General features: G+C 40.5%; 2 protein-coding genes across 4 annotated transcripts; both read right to left on the bottom strand.

Annotated features, from left to right (window-relative positions):
- Positions 1–160: 160 nt before the first annotated feature.
- On the bottom strand, positions 161–8,514 carry ccnt1 (cyclin T1). 2 transcript variants are annotated; one of them, XM_084068836.1, is made up of 10 exons: positions 8,330–8,514; positions 7,127–7,208; positions 6,888–7,016; positions 6,321–6,381; positions 5,540–5,602; positions 5,115–5,183; positions 4,980–5,025; positions 4,683–4,903; positions 4,280–4,350; positions 161–4,132 (listed from the first exon to the last, which is right to left on the bottom strand). In XM_084068836.1, the coding sequence occupies exons 1-10, from the start codon at positions 8,503–8,505 to the stop codon at positions 2,834–2,836; spliced, it is 2,217 nt and encodes a 738-aa protein (XP_083924962.1). In that variant the 5' UTR covers positions 8,506–8,514; the 3' UTR covers positions 161–2,833. The 2 variants fall into 2 exon arrangements, with proteins under 2 accessions (XP_083924962.1, XP_083924963.1); XM_084068837.1 differs by having other exon boundaries at positions 4,683–4,846.
- A 2,410-nt stretch (positions 8,515–10,924) lies between these two features.
- Positions 10,925–16,355, bottom strand: sarnp (SAP domain containing ribonucleoprotein). 2 transcript variants are annotated; one of them, XM_084068906.1, is made up of 11 exons: positions 16,279–16,355; positions 15,113–15,212; positions 14,903–14,946; positions 14,716–14,789; positions 14,222–14,273; positions 13,489–13,562; positions 13,348–13,385; positions 13,202–13,227; positions 13,021–13,089; positions 12,587–12,676; positions 10,925–11,091 (listed from the first exon to the last, which is right to left on the bottom strand). In XM_084068906.1, the coding sequence occupies exons 1-11, from the start codon at positions 16,309–16,311 to the stop codon at positions 11,050–11,052; spliced, it is 642 nt and encodes a 213-aa protein (XP_083925032.1). In that variant the 5' UTR covers positions 16,312–16,355; the 3' UTR covers positions 10,925–11,049. The 2 variants fall into 2 exon arrangements, with proteins under 2 accessions (XP_083925032.1, XP_083925033.1); XM_084068907.1 differs by having other exon boundaries at positions 15,164–15,212; positions 16,279–16,331.
- Positions 16,356–17,222: the final 867 nt, after the last annotated feature.

Genomic DNA, 17,222 nt, shown 5'->3' with positions numbered 1-17,222 from the left:
TACTACTCTGCTCTGCTGCAGGGACAAGCTGAGCCCGCCCATTCCGGATTTTGATTGGTGGAGCCCCTAGTAATTGAAGCATATCCTAATTTAGCTGCTAATCACAGTAATTGTTGTCTTGGGGGAAAAAAAGGCAAAGCAGTTTCTTAAACTATTTATTGACATAGGATTATATCAACCACATATCAAAATGAACAGTGTTCACAAGTAACAATGGAGACCTTTAACTCAAAACAAGATCCCAAATGATTCAATTCCAGACCTGAGTGTCACTACACACTAAACAGTAAACACCAAGACGTGACAAATTAAGAAATGTGAAAGTTGCAGAGGTGCAGCAATGTTAATTTGCATTGTTAGGTTGCATGAGTCTTATCTTTTCATCAGGTTTATTTTTGCAACAATTCCTGACACAAGTCTTTTAATATGACTTCCTAAGGCCAAATACTGTTAATACTCAAGTTGGAAGCTTAGCCATCAAATTACATGGTAATGATACACACATAATTCTGTCCAACAATGACAAGTGGAACACTTTAAATCGTTTTCTTGCTAGGCAATTTTACTGGGATAAAGATTCAGTGCACTCAGTTTTTTCCACTTGTTCCTCAGTGATAACAACCAAAACTTGACAGATCAAACAAATATCTCTGCTAAACCTGAGCAGAGTCATCAGAGCAAACATGTTATATATTAAGGGGCCATTTATCACACTACTGTGGTTTCTCTGGTGTATTAATAATGTATTACTGTGAACCTCTAATAAAACATAATTTGTTTTCAACTGTGGGGGACATGACTAAAAAAATCTGGAGGAAAGAAAGAAAAAAGTTGAGTCATAATACTATACAATCAAGTTCATATACAACGTTACATGATCCAAATGTACAGAAGATATCCAATAATTCTGCTTACACACAGCTTCTTTCACAATTTAACTGGGAGTACATTTTCAAAAATGAAATGTAAAAATAATTCCTATGAAATTAGGCAGTTTTCAGACCCAACGCCCTGAGCTGGAGGTACGCTGAAATGTTCCTTTTTACCATGTTTGATTGAAGCAACTAAAAGACTTGAAGAGCCCAAGCGAATATTTTTGAATGGACCTATATAATGGATTAATCCACTGGACACAAATCTGTAGCCAGACCTCCATCAAGCTTGCATTTGCAATGAGAGCGGTGATACGACCGTCTCAACATGATTAAAACAAACCAGGATGAACACAGGTGTACAGTATAGTTTACAAACCAAAACTCTTCCCCAAAAGGAAGTGTATAAATTAAAGTCTATCATACAAACAGACAGAAATGGAAACAACACAATTAATTTGGTTCAAAACAACCAAAAACAAGCTGGCTTATCATTTTCTTTATAAGTCATATGTGCACTGTGAATATCATGTAGAATACTATGTGCAGGGTATGGTCAATATGAAGGAAATGCAATTATAAAGACAGCCCTTCGTGACGGCCTAGGCCTAGGGTCTCATTCTGGCAAGATTTTAGGGCAGCAGAGGGCAATATCTATGGGCATTGCTATTAAACTCAATAATATGGAGTATCATCTCTCATAAGTTATGATCATCCTGGAAGACACCACTGATGAGGAAAAATGAACAACGCCTAAATACGTTTTTATATGACAAGCGATTTCCCCCTAAAAAAGAAAAAGATACAACTCCAAATCAGTGTTAGTGATTGGAATCTGTATGACCCTCCAAATAGTATTAATTGAATTCCAGAGAAGACTACCTTCAATGTGGCAGGACTTTGTTGGCAGTTCCTTTATTGTGACCATACCCTGTAGATATGCTTTATGAATCATAGACGTACATCCTTGGTATAAACTTTGTCCATTAGTGTAATTTGTATATTGACATAACGTTTTTAAACAACCATTTAAAACAATGACTGCAACACTTAAAATCTAAAATCAAACGTACAAGTTTCTTATAATTTACATGATTTTTTTTTACTATTCATAACAAAATGTAAAAATATTTTGTGTTTGTTTTTAAACATTTTACAATCTTTATACAATTGTTTATCAAATAATGCAGATAATTACAAAACCAAGTATTGACAAACTGAGCATAGGGAGTGTGAGGGGGTTACTACCTATGCTTCTGAGGCTACGGTATGTCATAAAGAAAAAAAACTTTAAAACATGGCTTTGGGGACATGCATTCTGAAACTAATCTGTACAGTAAAAAAAAAACCTTCCGCCTAAAAGGACACGGCAGAGGGGAGGCCTTTTATTTCTTTTCTTTTTCTTTTAAAAGAGGACAGTGCTCCTCAAAAGCATTCAATTCTAATAATAAATAGTGTACTATAAAAACATTATAAAAGACAATCGCTAGCAAGACTTAATAGGTAATGCAAATACGTTTTCGTTTCCTCTACATGTTGAAGACAATATTTGACATCCTTTAAAACAGTGATGGCAAAAACGCCAGGTCCCATCATCACATTTCATTTGAGTTGACGAGATACAAAAACGATAACATCAAAAATAGTATGTACACTTTTTCCCATAAATATTTCTTTTTTTCTTTCTTCCTCCATTTTATTTCGCAAGCTTTTAAAGCCTCCCATTATTGCCCCACAACAGGTCTAAACACACACAGAAAAAGAAAAGGTTTAAAAAGCATACCGGGTACTGAAATATCAGAAGTACATTTCTCTGCTGTCAAGCTGAAACCCACAACACATTAACATAAACATGAAATAGAATGGAGCCCAAGTCACCGGGCAACAACTGATTTGATAAGTTTCATGTTAGTGACGGCAAGAACAATGTACGTTAACACATCCCATACCGGATGAGCTGATCATTTGGGTAACGGGGGTAGTGGAGGAGGGGGTTCAGAAGGCAGGGGTGGGGGTCTGGAAGCACTCCCCCTGGAGGCGCCAGTGTATCTGTATTCACCATACTGGGATCTGTAGTCAAACATGGGCGGTTGTGAGGGCTGGACCCCCTGGGCACTCAGCAGTGAGTTCAACATGTCAAAAGTGTCCTGGTACTCATTTGACTGGCCGCCGGCCGTCACATTGTGTCCGTTAGTGTCAGCTTTGTCCCCTTTGGAGTGAGGGTAGCTCCCCTGGTGGTGGGGAAGGCCGAGGGCGGGGAGGATGTCGGCGCCGTGACCGAGGGCATGTCCGGGGGCAGTGGCAGACAGGGGGGGCAGCTGGTAGGCATTCCTAGAAGACTTGCCAAGTTTGGGGACAGGGTGGGCGCTAGACGCAGGGTCTTGAGAGTGGGTTCTTTTCCGAGAAGCTGAAGACGAAGACGAGGAGGAAGAGGAAGAGCTCATTCGGGAGGAGTCAGTTGGGGCTTTTTTGCTACTCCCCACTGCTCCGCTGGTACCAGATGAATGTTTATGCGAGGAGGAAGAGGAGAGTGAGGCACCGCTCGAGGACGAATGGTGGTGGTGGTGATGATGGTGGTGGTGATGGTTCGACCGTTCCCTGTGCTTGTCCCTGCTCTTGCTCTCGTCTCCTGCGCTCCCCCTTTGCTTCTCAGGCACCCGAATTCGAACTTTAATGTCCTGATCCTGGGCTTTGCTGCCTCCTCCGCTGCCACCTCCTCCAGGCACCGGGAACCGCATCTTCAGTGAGCTGCGCTCATGCCTTTCCTTCTCCAGGGGGATCTTGAGAATGATGGGCGAGGGGTTGTTCATGTCGGAAGTGGATCCCGACTGCTGCTGGTGGTGATGATGCTGCTTCTCCTTCCGCTGCTGTTGGCCAATGAGAGCTTGGGCAGCATTGGCGTACTCCCTCTTCACGCTGGCCTCCAGGTTCTCAAGCTTCCTCTTCTGGGCGGCCAGCACGTCCGCGTTCTTGGCACGGTACTCACTCAGTGACACCTTAGCCGGAGCATGGACCTCCTGGCTGGGCTGCTGCTGCTCAGAACCGCCCTGTACTTTCCCGCCTGGATGCCAAGGCTGGGCACCTTTGTCGTCTTTGTCGCCCGTGGATGAGGAAGAGGAGGAGGCAGAAGGACCAGAGAGGCTCATCAGACCTGCCAGGGTGCTCTCCGATGACACCATGGAGATCATGCTCATCATGGTGTCTGTCTGGTCTCCCTCCTCCGGGACTTTGGATTTCCCTTTAGCCGTCTGTCCCGCAGCCTGGAAGGTAAGAGACAGGCAATCAGAATAGTGGATAGATTAAGGAATTTGTACTTTAAAATGGAACAATAAATCAAGTTGCCTCAGCTGTGCTTCTTGGGGCTCAAGTGTAGAAATGGAATAAAAAGGGGAATATTGGTGTTTTACCTTCCAGTTACGAATCCGTTTTAACCGGCTGGGTGTTTTCTCCAGAATCTGCAGGAATTCATGTGTGAGTTCTGTGGGAGTTGGCAAAATATGACAATAAAATTGGCGGGGGATGGTTGATGTTTTTGTCAGCTGAGCACCACACTTTTCAGCTTCCTCTGAATTGTAACAGCAAAGCAAAGTTGTAAAGTTTGCAAGCAACAAAAGAAAAAAAACAAGAGCCATGTAAACAGACAAAGCATTAACGCTTTGCAGCAAGCAACCTATTCATGTTGTTCCAGATTGTGTGGCTCCATCTTTTATTTTATTGATTTGACCACTATCAGTCAGCACCTCACAAAGTTACTAGATGTACACATCTAAAAAGTATTTCAGTAACTTTACACACATTCCAAACACATACCATCAAGTAGCTCCAAGGTAACCGTGGGCTCCACATACTCCCACCAGTGTTTGCTGTCCGTGGAGACAGGGATCTCCCAGTTGGACCATTTGCAGGCCAGATGGATGCACACACACGCCACAACAGGTGGGCTATACTGCAAGCAGAACGTAGTCAAGTGCAGACTATACAGCAGGTTACGTCCCAGGTAACGGCAGAAGGAGGAGGGGAGAAGAGAAAGACTTTTCAGACCATTCAAGGCACTGCACACAGATCTAATAAGGATTACTGGTAATTTGTCCATAGAACTGAAAATACCTGTTGGTGGCCATGAAGTATGATGTTTGGGCCAAATCCTTACTCGCTGTAATGAATAGAACAAGATAGTACAAGTGATTAAAATCTCATTTGCATCGTTTCAAGTAAACCCATTTTAATTTTGAAATATCCTACTATTAATTTGAGAAAACTCTGTCTGTCTGTCTGCATCCAATTTTCTCCTCAATGGGTTGGTCAATCGATCTGAAATTGCACATGGGCATTCGGCATTGAGCATTGGCACAGGTAGGGACTGACAAAGCAGATTTTTTTAATTTTCCCAAATTTAAGCTGTTTATTAGCATTTTGGCAAGTCCGAAGGGATCTGAACTTGGCTTAATGCGAGAGCAGACTACGGGAATTGGGAACAAATATCAGCTAGCCAGTAGCATTTCACAGAAATGTTCATCGGAAATATCACGCAGATATAATATCAAGATAAATAATGAGCCATAGTAATGATAATGGGAAAACGTTCAAGAAATGGATGTAGTTGGGATGCACACATCACTGATATGGACTAGTTCATTCTAATAAAAGGGTGCCTGTTGGCATTTTACCTCTGACAAGCTGAGTGCACTTGACAACATGAGTATGTGGATGGTCAATGGTGATTTCAAAAGCTGCAATAAAGGGAACAGGTGAGAGAGAGAGAAGGTTCAATCAACAAAAAAGAAACGCAGAAGCTCAACTAACACATGTCACATTAATTTAATGGAACCAGATTTCCATCATGGCAACAATCATTTCCATTTCATCAGTAAATACGAGCCAAAGTCCCTGAAAACCTGAAAACAAATCCCATATTTAACTTAAATTAAACTAGAAATATCAAAGTTAAATGATATGGAGTACACTACATTGAGTGCTTCGGCTAACATCCTGGACAAAGAAAAGTGAAGGTTAAAAGTATAGAGGAAGGACTGAAGATTTGCCATGAAAAACGTTTAAGTAATTTGTTTGTACCTTGAGTTGTTACCAGACAGTAAATATTAATCAAAATGAAAGGACAATTTTACGATGATCACTAGCATGCTCAACCATCTACATACATGTTAAAACCCTTTTCTTAAACAAATGTCTGGATAGAGATATTGGTGGCGTGAAATGAAATGACAGGACTGTAAAGTTAACATGACAGAGAAAATAGTGGTGCGCCAAAATACGAAGGCATGATCAAATGCTGAGTGTCAGAGTATGAATGTGAACTCCCAATGTCCCTGATTGCATATGAATTTGTCTGTGGAAAGGAATAAAATGGGTTAATACAGGTTCTTTAAGCAGTTCTCTAGTCTGGGGGAAATCAAGGGACGCAAAATCTTCTATCCCAAGTTGACTTACCCAAGGTCTGGAGTATTATGCTCTCAAGAATGACCAGGTCTTGGGCTTGTTGCAGGTAAGCCTGAGGTTGAGAGGACAGGCAAGTTACTCACTAGGAGGCATTTTATCTCTCGTTTAGCCCTTGCCTCATGTCTCAGACTGCCTCCTGCTTTTCTTTCAAGCAGCCTTACCTCATGAGAGAGCAAAAGCCTCAGCACAGATAATCCAAATAGCCCCCTAGCTCAAAACACTCCTTAATGATCAAGCAGGCGCTCACTCCCAAGTGACGCAGGCCAACAAAATGGCAAAGATAATAGTTAACATTGAGGAGGAGGAAACCCCAAAGAGTGTGTAGGCTTTGCAGCAACTAAAAGTAGTAACAGAGTAGTATAGTTCAGTTTACAAATGATATATTCCGGGAGAAAAAAAAAACGTATTAATATGGGATCCACAGCAATATGCAAACACTCAAAACCAGGGTTAATTGCCTGATTACTACATTTAAAAAACATTGAATATATGTATGATGCCAGGTTATACAGACTGGCTACAAACTGAAGTTTCAGTTCACCAAAACTGGATACTCACATCACTGCGTACATCAGGTGATGGATCCTGAGGATTTAGGCATGCGTGTGTCACCTTTATAACGTGTTCCAGCTTACGAGGCTGCTCCTCGACTTTTGCAGCAAGGAAAAGTGTGGCAGGAGCAATGACCTGGTATAAGACAGACAGGTAAGCTCACTGGGGCCATTACATTTTTGTTGTATACTGTTTAGTGGAACAGACATGGGTGTTGTAAGATGCGGCACAACATTCAAACTTACATTTCTGTGAAACCGGGTGAATGACTGCACCATATAGAATCGATGCATGTATACGATGGCAGTATTTATCGTAAGTTGGGACCTGTTAAAGAGTAGTTAAGGGCCATGGTATGCAAGTGAGGGCACAGTCAAATCTTTCGTGTTCACTGTTCATTTATCTGTACAAATAACCAAAAACGGACCCAACTACAATGTCAGAGTTAATAATGTGGCAATAAACAACTCATCAACATGACTTGGTTCATGGTGGTGTCACTGGTGTGTGGTAACATGACTTGGTTCATGGTGGTGTCACTGGTGTGTGGTAGAGCCCTGGGTCCTGTACAGTATCATCAGGGCTACCCCCTCCCCCTGGGAGAGACAACAACATATGTGTCCCCCTGACTTGTATCAGTGTGACTGATCTCTAAACGAAGTGATCAAAGAAGCTAAAATAGACATAATTACCACACAGACGTGGTAAGTTAACTCAACGTGAACCTACATTGCGTAGTCGTGAAACGACCACGCAGACTTGGTAATTCAACATGCCCCTTTAAGTGGCAGCTCACTACGTTACCACGCTAGAGGACAACCAGCCATTAACATCATTTGCTACCGTGCAAGACAACGTGCGGTGCGATTTCCAACTGGCAAACCGTGTGTCAGGTTACAAGACCAGTCTCAATCCACAACAACTACTGTTACTGTCTGAGACAGTGGTTCTCAAAGTAGGGTCCAAGGACTCTCAGGGTTCCTTGAGGTGGTTCTAATTGTTCTTAATTGAGTCTGTAACTCCTGACAGCACACAATTGGAACCAAACGCACCCGTGTCAGGGGGTCCTTGAAATATAAAAGTTTGAGAACCACTGGTCTAAGACAACAAATGCCGCTACGCTCTTGAAGGCTAATGCTAAGCTAACCGATGCTAACCCACAGGCCAGTCTACCCGGGGAACAGCAGAGAGGCCTTCCTTCGTGGCGTTGCGTTAACAACTGGGCCGCTGGTAGTTAGAAGCAACCTCTTCAGACAGACACATCGAGACACCAGGTCTGACATCAACGTAAATGTAACACTGAATAACAACGAGCGGACACTGAGACATGGCGACATGAACATAGACCACAGCGACGGCATTCAGTGAAACAACACCGGCATCATGTTGAAACTAACAGTTAGCCCAGCAGGCTAACGCTGGCCAGCAGCTGAGACGCTAAAAGATACACATTGAGTCTCTGTCCCATGTCCTGCAGCAGGTTGGCGGCTTGCTGTCTGTACGACAACTCCTTGTCAGGATCGAGCCCCGCGCGGCGGGACGGGCTGTTCTCGATCTCCTGTCGGGTGTAGTACCATTTGTTATTATTGTTGCTTGCAGAAAGAGAAGGAAACGAAGCCGCCATTACTGAGAAAGGACGATAGTTTAAAAATGTCGCGCGTCACAGGATGTGACGACGACTAGTAGGAAACGCTTGTTGTCCCACGTTGTGGCCAGCAGGTGTCACCCGAGCACCGCAAATTCATACTACTAGACCAATGGTTCTGAAACTTTAAATTAGGTCTCCCCTTGACTCTGACAGTATACAAATTCAAGCCATTTGTATACTCTCAGTTACATACTTGTAAGGGTCAATTTAAACCGTCCTAAAGGAACATAGAGTCCCTGAAATCCACTTTAAGAACCACTGTACTAAGACTACCCAACTCCTCCAGCAGGCTACCAGTCTCTCCCACAGTACCAGTCTGATTCATTATATCAGTGGTTCTCAAACTTTTTCATGTCAAGGATCCCCAAATGAATAATACATAATAATTATGTTTCATATTATTTATTATATTAATATTTATTCATCCGTGGACCCCCACCTGAAAATATTTTGAGCCAGGGACCCTTATAAAAGATGTGTTGTTAACATTAAATAGTTTATGCAGCGTTAATTAATTGAATACATAGGACCACAATGGAAACAAGTCCCCATGACTTTTTGAGTTATCCTTTTAGCCTAAGGGCCCTATCTTTCCAGGCTCACAAGCTCACAACGTGTCGATGTAGATTGGCTTTTGAACTATTTAAAAATGTTTTTCAAAATAGTAAAAAATGTCTGAAAGTACCACGTGCGGTTTACATTTTTCACTAATAAAGTATTCAATCAAAATAGTTTAAAAAATATAACAAAGCTTTCAATTTTTTTCAAGATTTTTTAAAGCAGACCTACGAGCTCACAATTCATCGCAAAGTTGTTCTCAAAGTGGAGCCCGGGGACGTGAGCTTGTAGATCTGCTATTGTCAAAGAATCTTGAAAACAATAGGAACATTTGGAATATTTTAAAAACCTTTTAACACAAATCTTGTATGGGGGTCCCTGACATAAAATATTATATTTTGTGTCATCTATATTATTTTCAAATGGGGGGCGGCAGCCAATTCATTTAGGGGCCCTTGACATGAAGTTTGAGAACCACTGTCTTAAATTATTTTATTTCAAACTTGTTGCTAGTCAGTTTACATAGTCTAGTCTGTTACTACTCTATTATTTTATTTCAAACTTGTTGCTAGTCAGTTCACAGTCTAGTCTGTTACTAGTCTATTTCTTTTTTTGATATACAATTTCAGAAAACTTGTAATACGATAAATCATTGTCTTCATGTAAGTAATCAACTCAGGAAGTTTCATTATGATAACTCTTTTTTAAATTTTGTAATTTTTTCACCTGTCATGTACGTATGGGGAAAATAACAAAATGTGTGTTAACCATGAAAAAGTTACTCCTGTGGAAAGGTTATCATATATTTATTTACTCGTATTGATCCAATGAACAATTTAATATAGGTTTGGTTTTGCCCACTTTTTCGATAATCATTGCTCAATTTTGGGGCTCTGGCTCATGGACTAATGATGCTAGTATGTCGCAGGAACTTACCCCCAATCCAACCCTTGATGCTGAGAATCTGATGCAGAGTGCCAAGCACAGAGGTACTGGGTACCATTTTTATAGTCTTTGGTATGACTCGGCCAGGGATTGAACCCCCGACCTCCCAGTTACAGGGCAGACACCATCGAGCTGGGTGGACAGTGGAGGAGATATAAGTAGGGAGTTCATAATCCCATAGCATCACTGACAAATTTTGAATTTCAAGTATGTATTCTATAGATTTGTTTTAAAACCTTTATTCATCCAAAGTAGGTTTGCTGAGCACAAATGCTTGTTCAGCCATGTGCTGCTTTACACCCAGTAAGTTACACATATCTGAGACTGAGCTGCCCAGTAACACCTTTCATATACAACTGGACACTTAACTCATTCAGTGCCATTGACGTCACATTTTTATAAGCCCAGGGTGCCAATGACGTCGCCGACGTCATGAAAAAAATCGTTCATTTTTGAAAAAAAAAGTTCAGAACCCAAGATATCATGATCTGAAGATTTGCTGCTCCATTCACTTCTTGTTTAACATCTTACTGAAAAATGCTGTATCTCGCATCCTAAGCACTTTTTTTTACAATGTATTTTTGGCTCTGGTACTCAGAGCCAAACTGACAGAAATAAGTCAGGCACTGAATGAGTTAACAGGTCCACTGGAGCAATTATGGTTAAGCGCAACAATTGTTTTCACTTCCCCCGTGCAGATTTTTCCAGCTAGTCCCAAGTGCAGATCCTCTTGATAAAATGGTATCACCATACTGTTTTTTGCGATTATATTGCAATATTATCTTTAATATTTTTTGTGGTGTTCAAATCAATACCAAGCCTTACTGGTGGGTTATACCAAATTAAAAGTATGCACTATGCAGAAAAATATATATTTAACCAGGATAGCAAGTGAAAATCAGAAAACAATTTTTTAATCACAAAAATGTTACAAAAATGGACAGATAAATGAAGCAGAATACAGTGATGAAAATGTTTCAAAACAAGACAAAAGCAATAAAATCTAACGCAAGTTATTTACACCTTTCCAAATCTTTCAGCTCGCTTCATTTTCTTTGCCTGTGGGGAGGACAAAAACAACAATATGCTGTCACTGTCACATGCGGACATGAATTCCATAAGTGGTCCAGACATCAAAGACACATTTAAAATTACAAAACTGTCTTGATGAGAAACATAAGTGTTCAGCTTAATTTTATACTCCACCGAGTGAGGATGTCACTTGCCTAACAGATCTACAAGTTAGCAATGATCCAGAATGCTGCAGCACGCCTGGTCTTCCCCCTTTTCCGCTCCCTTTCTTGGCTCCCGGTTGCTACAAAGACGATGTTGGCGGCCTACAAGGCAACCAAAGGCATGGCACCCCCATACCTTCAAGGCCAGATCCAACTCTACAACCCTTCCACTCACTTAGATCAGCTAACACAGGAATGCTGTATGAGACTTAAATGGCCTGGATAACACTCCACATGTCCTACACTCTTCTCTCTCCCACATGTCCTACACTCTTCTCTCTCCCTCCCTAAGTGTAGAACAAACTCCCCATTGCAATCAGGACTACAGACTCACTCCAAATTATCCACCACAATCTGAAGACTCGCATCTTCAGACTCTCACCCTACCACTTTATTCTCCCTATACCCCTTCCTGCTGCCTTTTCTTTTGATTGATGCTACTATGCAGACACATCTTGGTCATTTTGTTTGTTTTTTCTTCGTTTTTCCCGCCTACAAATGCTAAGTGTGATTTAGATGGCATGTTATTAACACATTGAACGCCAGAGGTTAATCTCATAATGTACTCAACAGTGCCAAGCTCTTTTTGTTGTTTTTTTGTTTTTTTCATGTCGCCATAGCCCCCGCTAAATCTGTTTAAAATCCGCGTTCATTTGGTTCGACACGAACACGGGATCCATGAAAAACAAACAGTAAAAACTGCGATGCGATCCGATCCTCCATTTTGGAGTTACAGACGATAACGTTAGACAGGACGATGCGGTGAGGAAAACCACAAGGGAGATAAATCGATTCAAAGCTGATTCCTAGACAGGATGCGAGCGCCGAAACCGGAACCAGTTTTATTTCGTTTCCGGTCGGCCCCCGGAACCGGAAGGGCTCGAAAATAAATCCGGAAAGTGCACTTGTTCGATTTAACATGGGATTTGCGAGTCGCGTAGATCTACGCGACTGGCACGCTGAGTCTTTAAATCGGTTCGCGTAGATCTACGCGATTGGCAGTCAATGTGTTAAGACAGAAACTAGGTTCATTGTTTACCTGGTATCCTAGTTTCTTTGAGGTACTACACTCTCTGCACTCCATTTATGTGATTATTTACCTTGTTTATTGACTAGACGCTTACTCTGCTTATTCCGATCTCGCACTTGTAAGTTACTCAGGATAAGAGCGTCTACTAAATGCCTAAATTGTAAACGTATCGCGATGTAAGGCGTTGTTAGCTTGTAGATCAGTTCTTGTTGGCAAGGGACACCATTGTACTATGGAGTATACATTTGACCTTATCTATTGGACGGTATGAAAAGGAAGAGAAAGCTACCTCAGAATCGCCTTCTGCACCAACTGCAGCAGCGCCTGTCTGGACTCCAAACCTCTCCTTCCTTTTCTTCAGCTTCTCGTCCTCTTCAACCTGGAAAACACAGAAGTAGCAATCATGAAAATGGCTGACCATTTTAACAACACAATTCAAGAGAGCATACTCACACTACCCTATCATATTCTATGGCTAATCATTGGTACCAACTGACTCTTTTCACACAGTTCTTATCTTGCCACACAAAAAGTAAAAACTGCAGTCTTCTGTGTTTCGACAAGTCTACAGACAGCTATTCTCCCAGTACATTCACAGCAGAAAATCTATTAAAAAATGCCACTGGACACTGTGCATCTAAATCATACTGTATCAATGATTTAATAATGTCACCAAATGTACCCACTGTTATCTAAACCTCCTGTGGCTATGCATTTAGTTACCTTTTGTGCAGTCGAAGAAACATTCACGCCAAATCTTTCTGCTCTCTTCTTCAGCTGATCTATGTTCACCTTCACAAGACAAAGGGAGAACACATCATTAAACACTGTTGTCTCTTCATTACTGTTTGACATAAGGAAAAAACAGCAGCTAAATTTAAAGAACAAATCTAAAAACACTTACAGTAGATTTACTGTTTGCAAGGACACCTGTGAGGGAGAGAAAGAAGATTGATTGAATACTTTATTAGCAATTCTGTTAACAGTACACGTAGTACAGTCAAAGGTTATGCTAAAAGGATAACATAAAAGGGTGTTTGATTCACAAACCTGGAGAAGGACTTTTAGCATCGGCGGGTAACCCAAATCTAAACACATGAGAGTGCATTAATTTCAGCAAGGGATATAAATGTAACTTCATTAAAATGCGGAGAGGGATCGTGTTTCAACACAACAGCACAACGAACTGACCTTGCAGCACGAACAGCCTTCTTGCTTTCAGCTGTTGCAGGCATGTTGAAACGCTCGGCTCTTTTCAGCATTCTCTGGAGGATAGAAGTTAAAAGTTGACATTCAGTAGGAGGCTGGAGCACATACTGTACATGCGTTGCCGTTGATGCATGCGTTGATATCATGTATCATACCAGACTGGTACCCATATGGTTAAATGATCAGAATAAACGTGACTGGACTTAATCATCTGATACAGAGGCTATGAGCATAAATAAAACAACAAATGTGTGCTGCTGAAAGCCCAATAACATACAAACATTTGGCAGCTTGTCAGTCACTCATCAAGTAAATGGGCAATTATCAAGTAAATGGGCAAGAGGACCCCAGGAAGACTAGCAACCACTTTGTGGAATCTAATAGGGATCATAATAAAGCATATTATTAATTTTCTTTTTTTTGCACTGGCAGATTCGTCTGGTTTCCAGGCTCTATCTATCTATCTATCTATATATATATATATATTCCACCCAAAAAAAACAAAGCATATGAAAATGTGAGAATTTAAGAAGTATTGTGGGTGTGTTATATTTGTCAGACTACAGTTTAATAAAACCATTAAAAAAGGAACTTGAGCTAGGCTAATAGGTGCTTGTCCAGTCCATATACACTCAAGGAGGTGATCAGGACATCACAAGGTATATCAGTTAATCAATCAGTTAATATATTTTAGAAACAAATCATTTGTTAATACCTCACTGGAAGATACTGGAGGAGATATTTTCACCACTTTCTTCTCATCAGGCCTGCGGGGGGAAAAAAGGGTGAAAAAGGAGATATAATAATAAAGATGGGTTGTTGACTTGATGCATAGGAAACCCAGTATAATAATAATAATGCAGAATATAGGAAACAAATGAATTGTGTATGCTACTAAAGACAATGTACAACAATGTTTTTGCAAACTAATTCTACTGTAGAATAACTATTAACAAAAACAAAAGGACGTGCTACAGTCAGAAGTGGAGATATAACGGCATGACATTTCACAAAAGGAATCTGAAATACCACGGTATACTGTATACTCCATTAATTAAACCACTATGGCCCATTGGGCACTTATTACAGGGAAAGACTTACAGTTCAGAACCGTGGTTGCTTGATACCACTCATATCTTAAAATGAATAGTATACCATTACATACCTAATCAGAATAATAATATAAAATAGAAATAAACTACTACTCACGTCTCACTATCATCAGTTTCAGGAACCTCCTTGTCGGTTTTCATGTCGGCAGCACCTTCAACTTTATCAAGGTCCTTAAGCCAAGATCATATGTCATTAGTCACAATTTGACAAAGAACACACTCTATAACCGAGAGGAACAAATAGTGAAAAATCATATTAAGTCTCCAGTGTATAAGAAATGTACCTCTGTGTCTTCTGCCAAAACATCATCTACATCCACATCTTCCTCTGTTTGGGAATTAAAAAATAAAACAAAACGGAATGAGAGAGACAGGTGAGGTAGGTATTTTAGTCCAAAATTAAGAAACACAAACATAAAGCACTTTGTAACATTGTTTAGAAAATCGCTATTCTATACAAATAAATTCATTATCATTATCATTATCATTATCACCATGCTCCTCCAAATAGGCTTGAAGTCGGGCAATGAGTTCCCCTTTGTTACCCTTGCTGTCCAGACCCCTGGCCTCACACTCCTGCCTCAGCTCAGCAAGCTACGGGGACAGAGACAAACAGAAGATGTTTAATAAGTAAACTGGTAGGGATGTAGCTAAAACAAGTGGTGGGAAAAGTACTCATTTTTTTGTTAAGTAAAAGTGTCAATACTGCAACGTAGAAATACTTTGTTACAAGTAAAAGTCCGGAATTACAAATTTACTTGAGTAAAAGTACAAAAGTATTGGCATCAAAATGTACTTAAAGTACCAAAAGTAGAAAGCTATCATTATGCAGAATGCCCCGTTTCAAAAGTACCAAGAGTAGAAAGTACTCAATATCCCATTTCACAAGTTTTCAAATGTATAAAAATCTTTTGAAAATAGCAGAACTACAACCTCACATCTTGTAGATTGGCTATTTTCAAATGGCCGAAAATATATATAGGACTGAAGTAGTTAAGTAATACTAATCAAAATCTACAACGTAACTTAAGTTTAAACATTTTTATTTTTTTTGTGGAGTAAAAGTACAATATTTGCCTCCAGTAAAGTAAAAAAAAAAAACTCAAAATTGAATGGTACTTGAGTAAATGTACTTGGTTACTTTACACCAATGGCTAAAACCTACCTAAAATCAACACGAATTCATGCATTAGTTTTCATCTCAGGCAAGTGAATACATACATACAGTCACAGTATCACTAACCACACAATGAAACCCTCACCGGAAATGTATCCATTCCATTCAACCCTGAGTGCTAAGATTTTACGACCTTTAACGTTAAATTAACTCGTAAAAGGTATCTGCCACAAACGAAAGAAGCTGCGGAGGTCGTTTTCGTCAACTGATACGTTGTATCTCACAACAAAGATACGTCCATTTATTCACAGCCTTTAGAATAAACATGCACACAAACACACATACTGTATGTTAGCTAGCTACGTTAGCCGAACAAGCGCCATGAACACGCGCGGCCGTCTGTTTATCCGTTACCCGGCATTTATTGACTTCATTACGATACGGTTTTTTTACACGGTGGCTATCAATGGGCATTAGTACATTATAATCCTGGAACAAACCGACTGTTGTTTAAAAAAAATAGACATATCTAATGTTACAAACCTTAAGCTTCTGGAGCTCTATTACTTCAGCCATCTTTCTTTGTTGATGTGATGTCTTCCGCCAATCGAAATGGAGCTCTTCTACTTCTGATACCATTCGCCGCAATTAAATGTTTCACACTGCCACCTGCTGGAGAGATGGCCCATGTAAAACTACAGAGTGGTTTACCTGAACAGTAACTGTAGCAGAGGAGAAGAACAGTCCAGTGGTGTAAAGCAGTGGTTTTCAACCTTTTTCATGCCAAGGACCCCTAAATTGATATACATTTGGCCGCGGACCCCCATTTGAAAATGTTTTGTGCCAGGGACCCCCAGAAGCAAAGATATCAGTTAATTTTCGCTTTAAAAAATATAAATGTTCAAAGACATGCACACTTTTTCAAGGTTTTTCAAAAATAGCAGATCTACAAGCTCATAGCGCGGCACTCGGTGCTGCGCTATGAGCTTGTATATCTGCTATTTTTTAATAGCCAAAGCTAAGTGGTTAAAAATGATTTTGACGCTATTAACACATTTTGCTGGGGACCCCCTGGTACTCCCTCAAGGACCACTGGTGGTCCCCGGACCACTGGTTGAAAACCACTGGTGTAAAGGAGCTAAGTACATTAACTTAAGTATTTTTTACTTTACTAGAGTATCTCCAATTTTCAGCACTTTTACGCAGGCCTGGAATTTCGTCATTTTAGGGGCAAGGCCACTTGGTCTTTGGTGTTGTCCATTTTTTTGAAGGCACAAAAGGGCAGGAAGGCCATCAAATAAAACAAGGTTTCAATCCATTGAAAGAACAAAACATACATTACCCACTTCAGCCCTATACATTTCAGCCATTTGAAAATAGCAATGCGCTGCGATGTGACGCATTGTGAGCTTGTAGATCTGCTATTTACAAAATATTTGTATACATTTGAAAACTTTTGAAACGGGACATTCTGCCTAATGATTGCT

The sequence above is a fragment of the Gymnoscopelus microlampas genome (assembly GCF_963454915.1).
Source record: "Gymnoscopelus microlampas genome assembly, chromosome: 10".
In the NCBI taxonomy this organism is placed as follows: domain Eukaryota; kingdom Metazoa; phylum Chordata; class Actinopteri; order Myctophiformes; family Myctophidae; genus Gymnoscopelus; species Gymnoscopelus microlampas.
Note: the sequence above shows the minus strand (reverse complement) of the source record. Positions and strands in the feature narration are given on the sequence as shown.

Bases quoted from the DNA above. Each gene is read 5' to 3' on its own strand.
- sarnp (XM_084068906.1), bottom strand. From the start codon at position 16,311: ATGGCTGAAGTAATAGAGCTCCAGAAGCTTAAG. The intron at 15,213-16,278 runs GTTTGTAACATT...CTGTCCCCGTAG, and splicing joins TAGAGCTCCAGAAGCTTAAG to CTTGCTGAGCTGAGGCAGGA. The intron at 14,274-14,715 runs GTGAGTAGTAGT...TTCCCCCCGCAG, and splicing joins GAAACTGATGATAGTGAGAC to GCCTGATGAGAAGAAAGTGG.
- ccnt1 (XM_084068836.1), bottom strand. From the start codon at position 8,505: ATGGCGGCTTCGTTTCCTTCTCTTTCTGCAAGCAACAATAATAACAAA. The intron at 7,209-8,329 runs GTATCTTTTAGC...ACTCTTTAACAG, and splicing joins ATGGGACAGAGACTCAATGT to GTCCCAACTTACGATAAATA. The intron at 7,017-7,126 runs GTAAGTTTGAAT...GTCTTATACCAG, and splicing joins TCACCCGGTTTCACAGAAAT to GTCATTGCTCCTGCCACACT.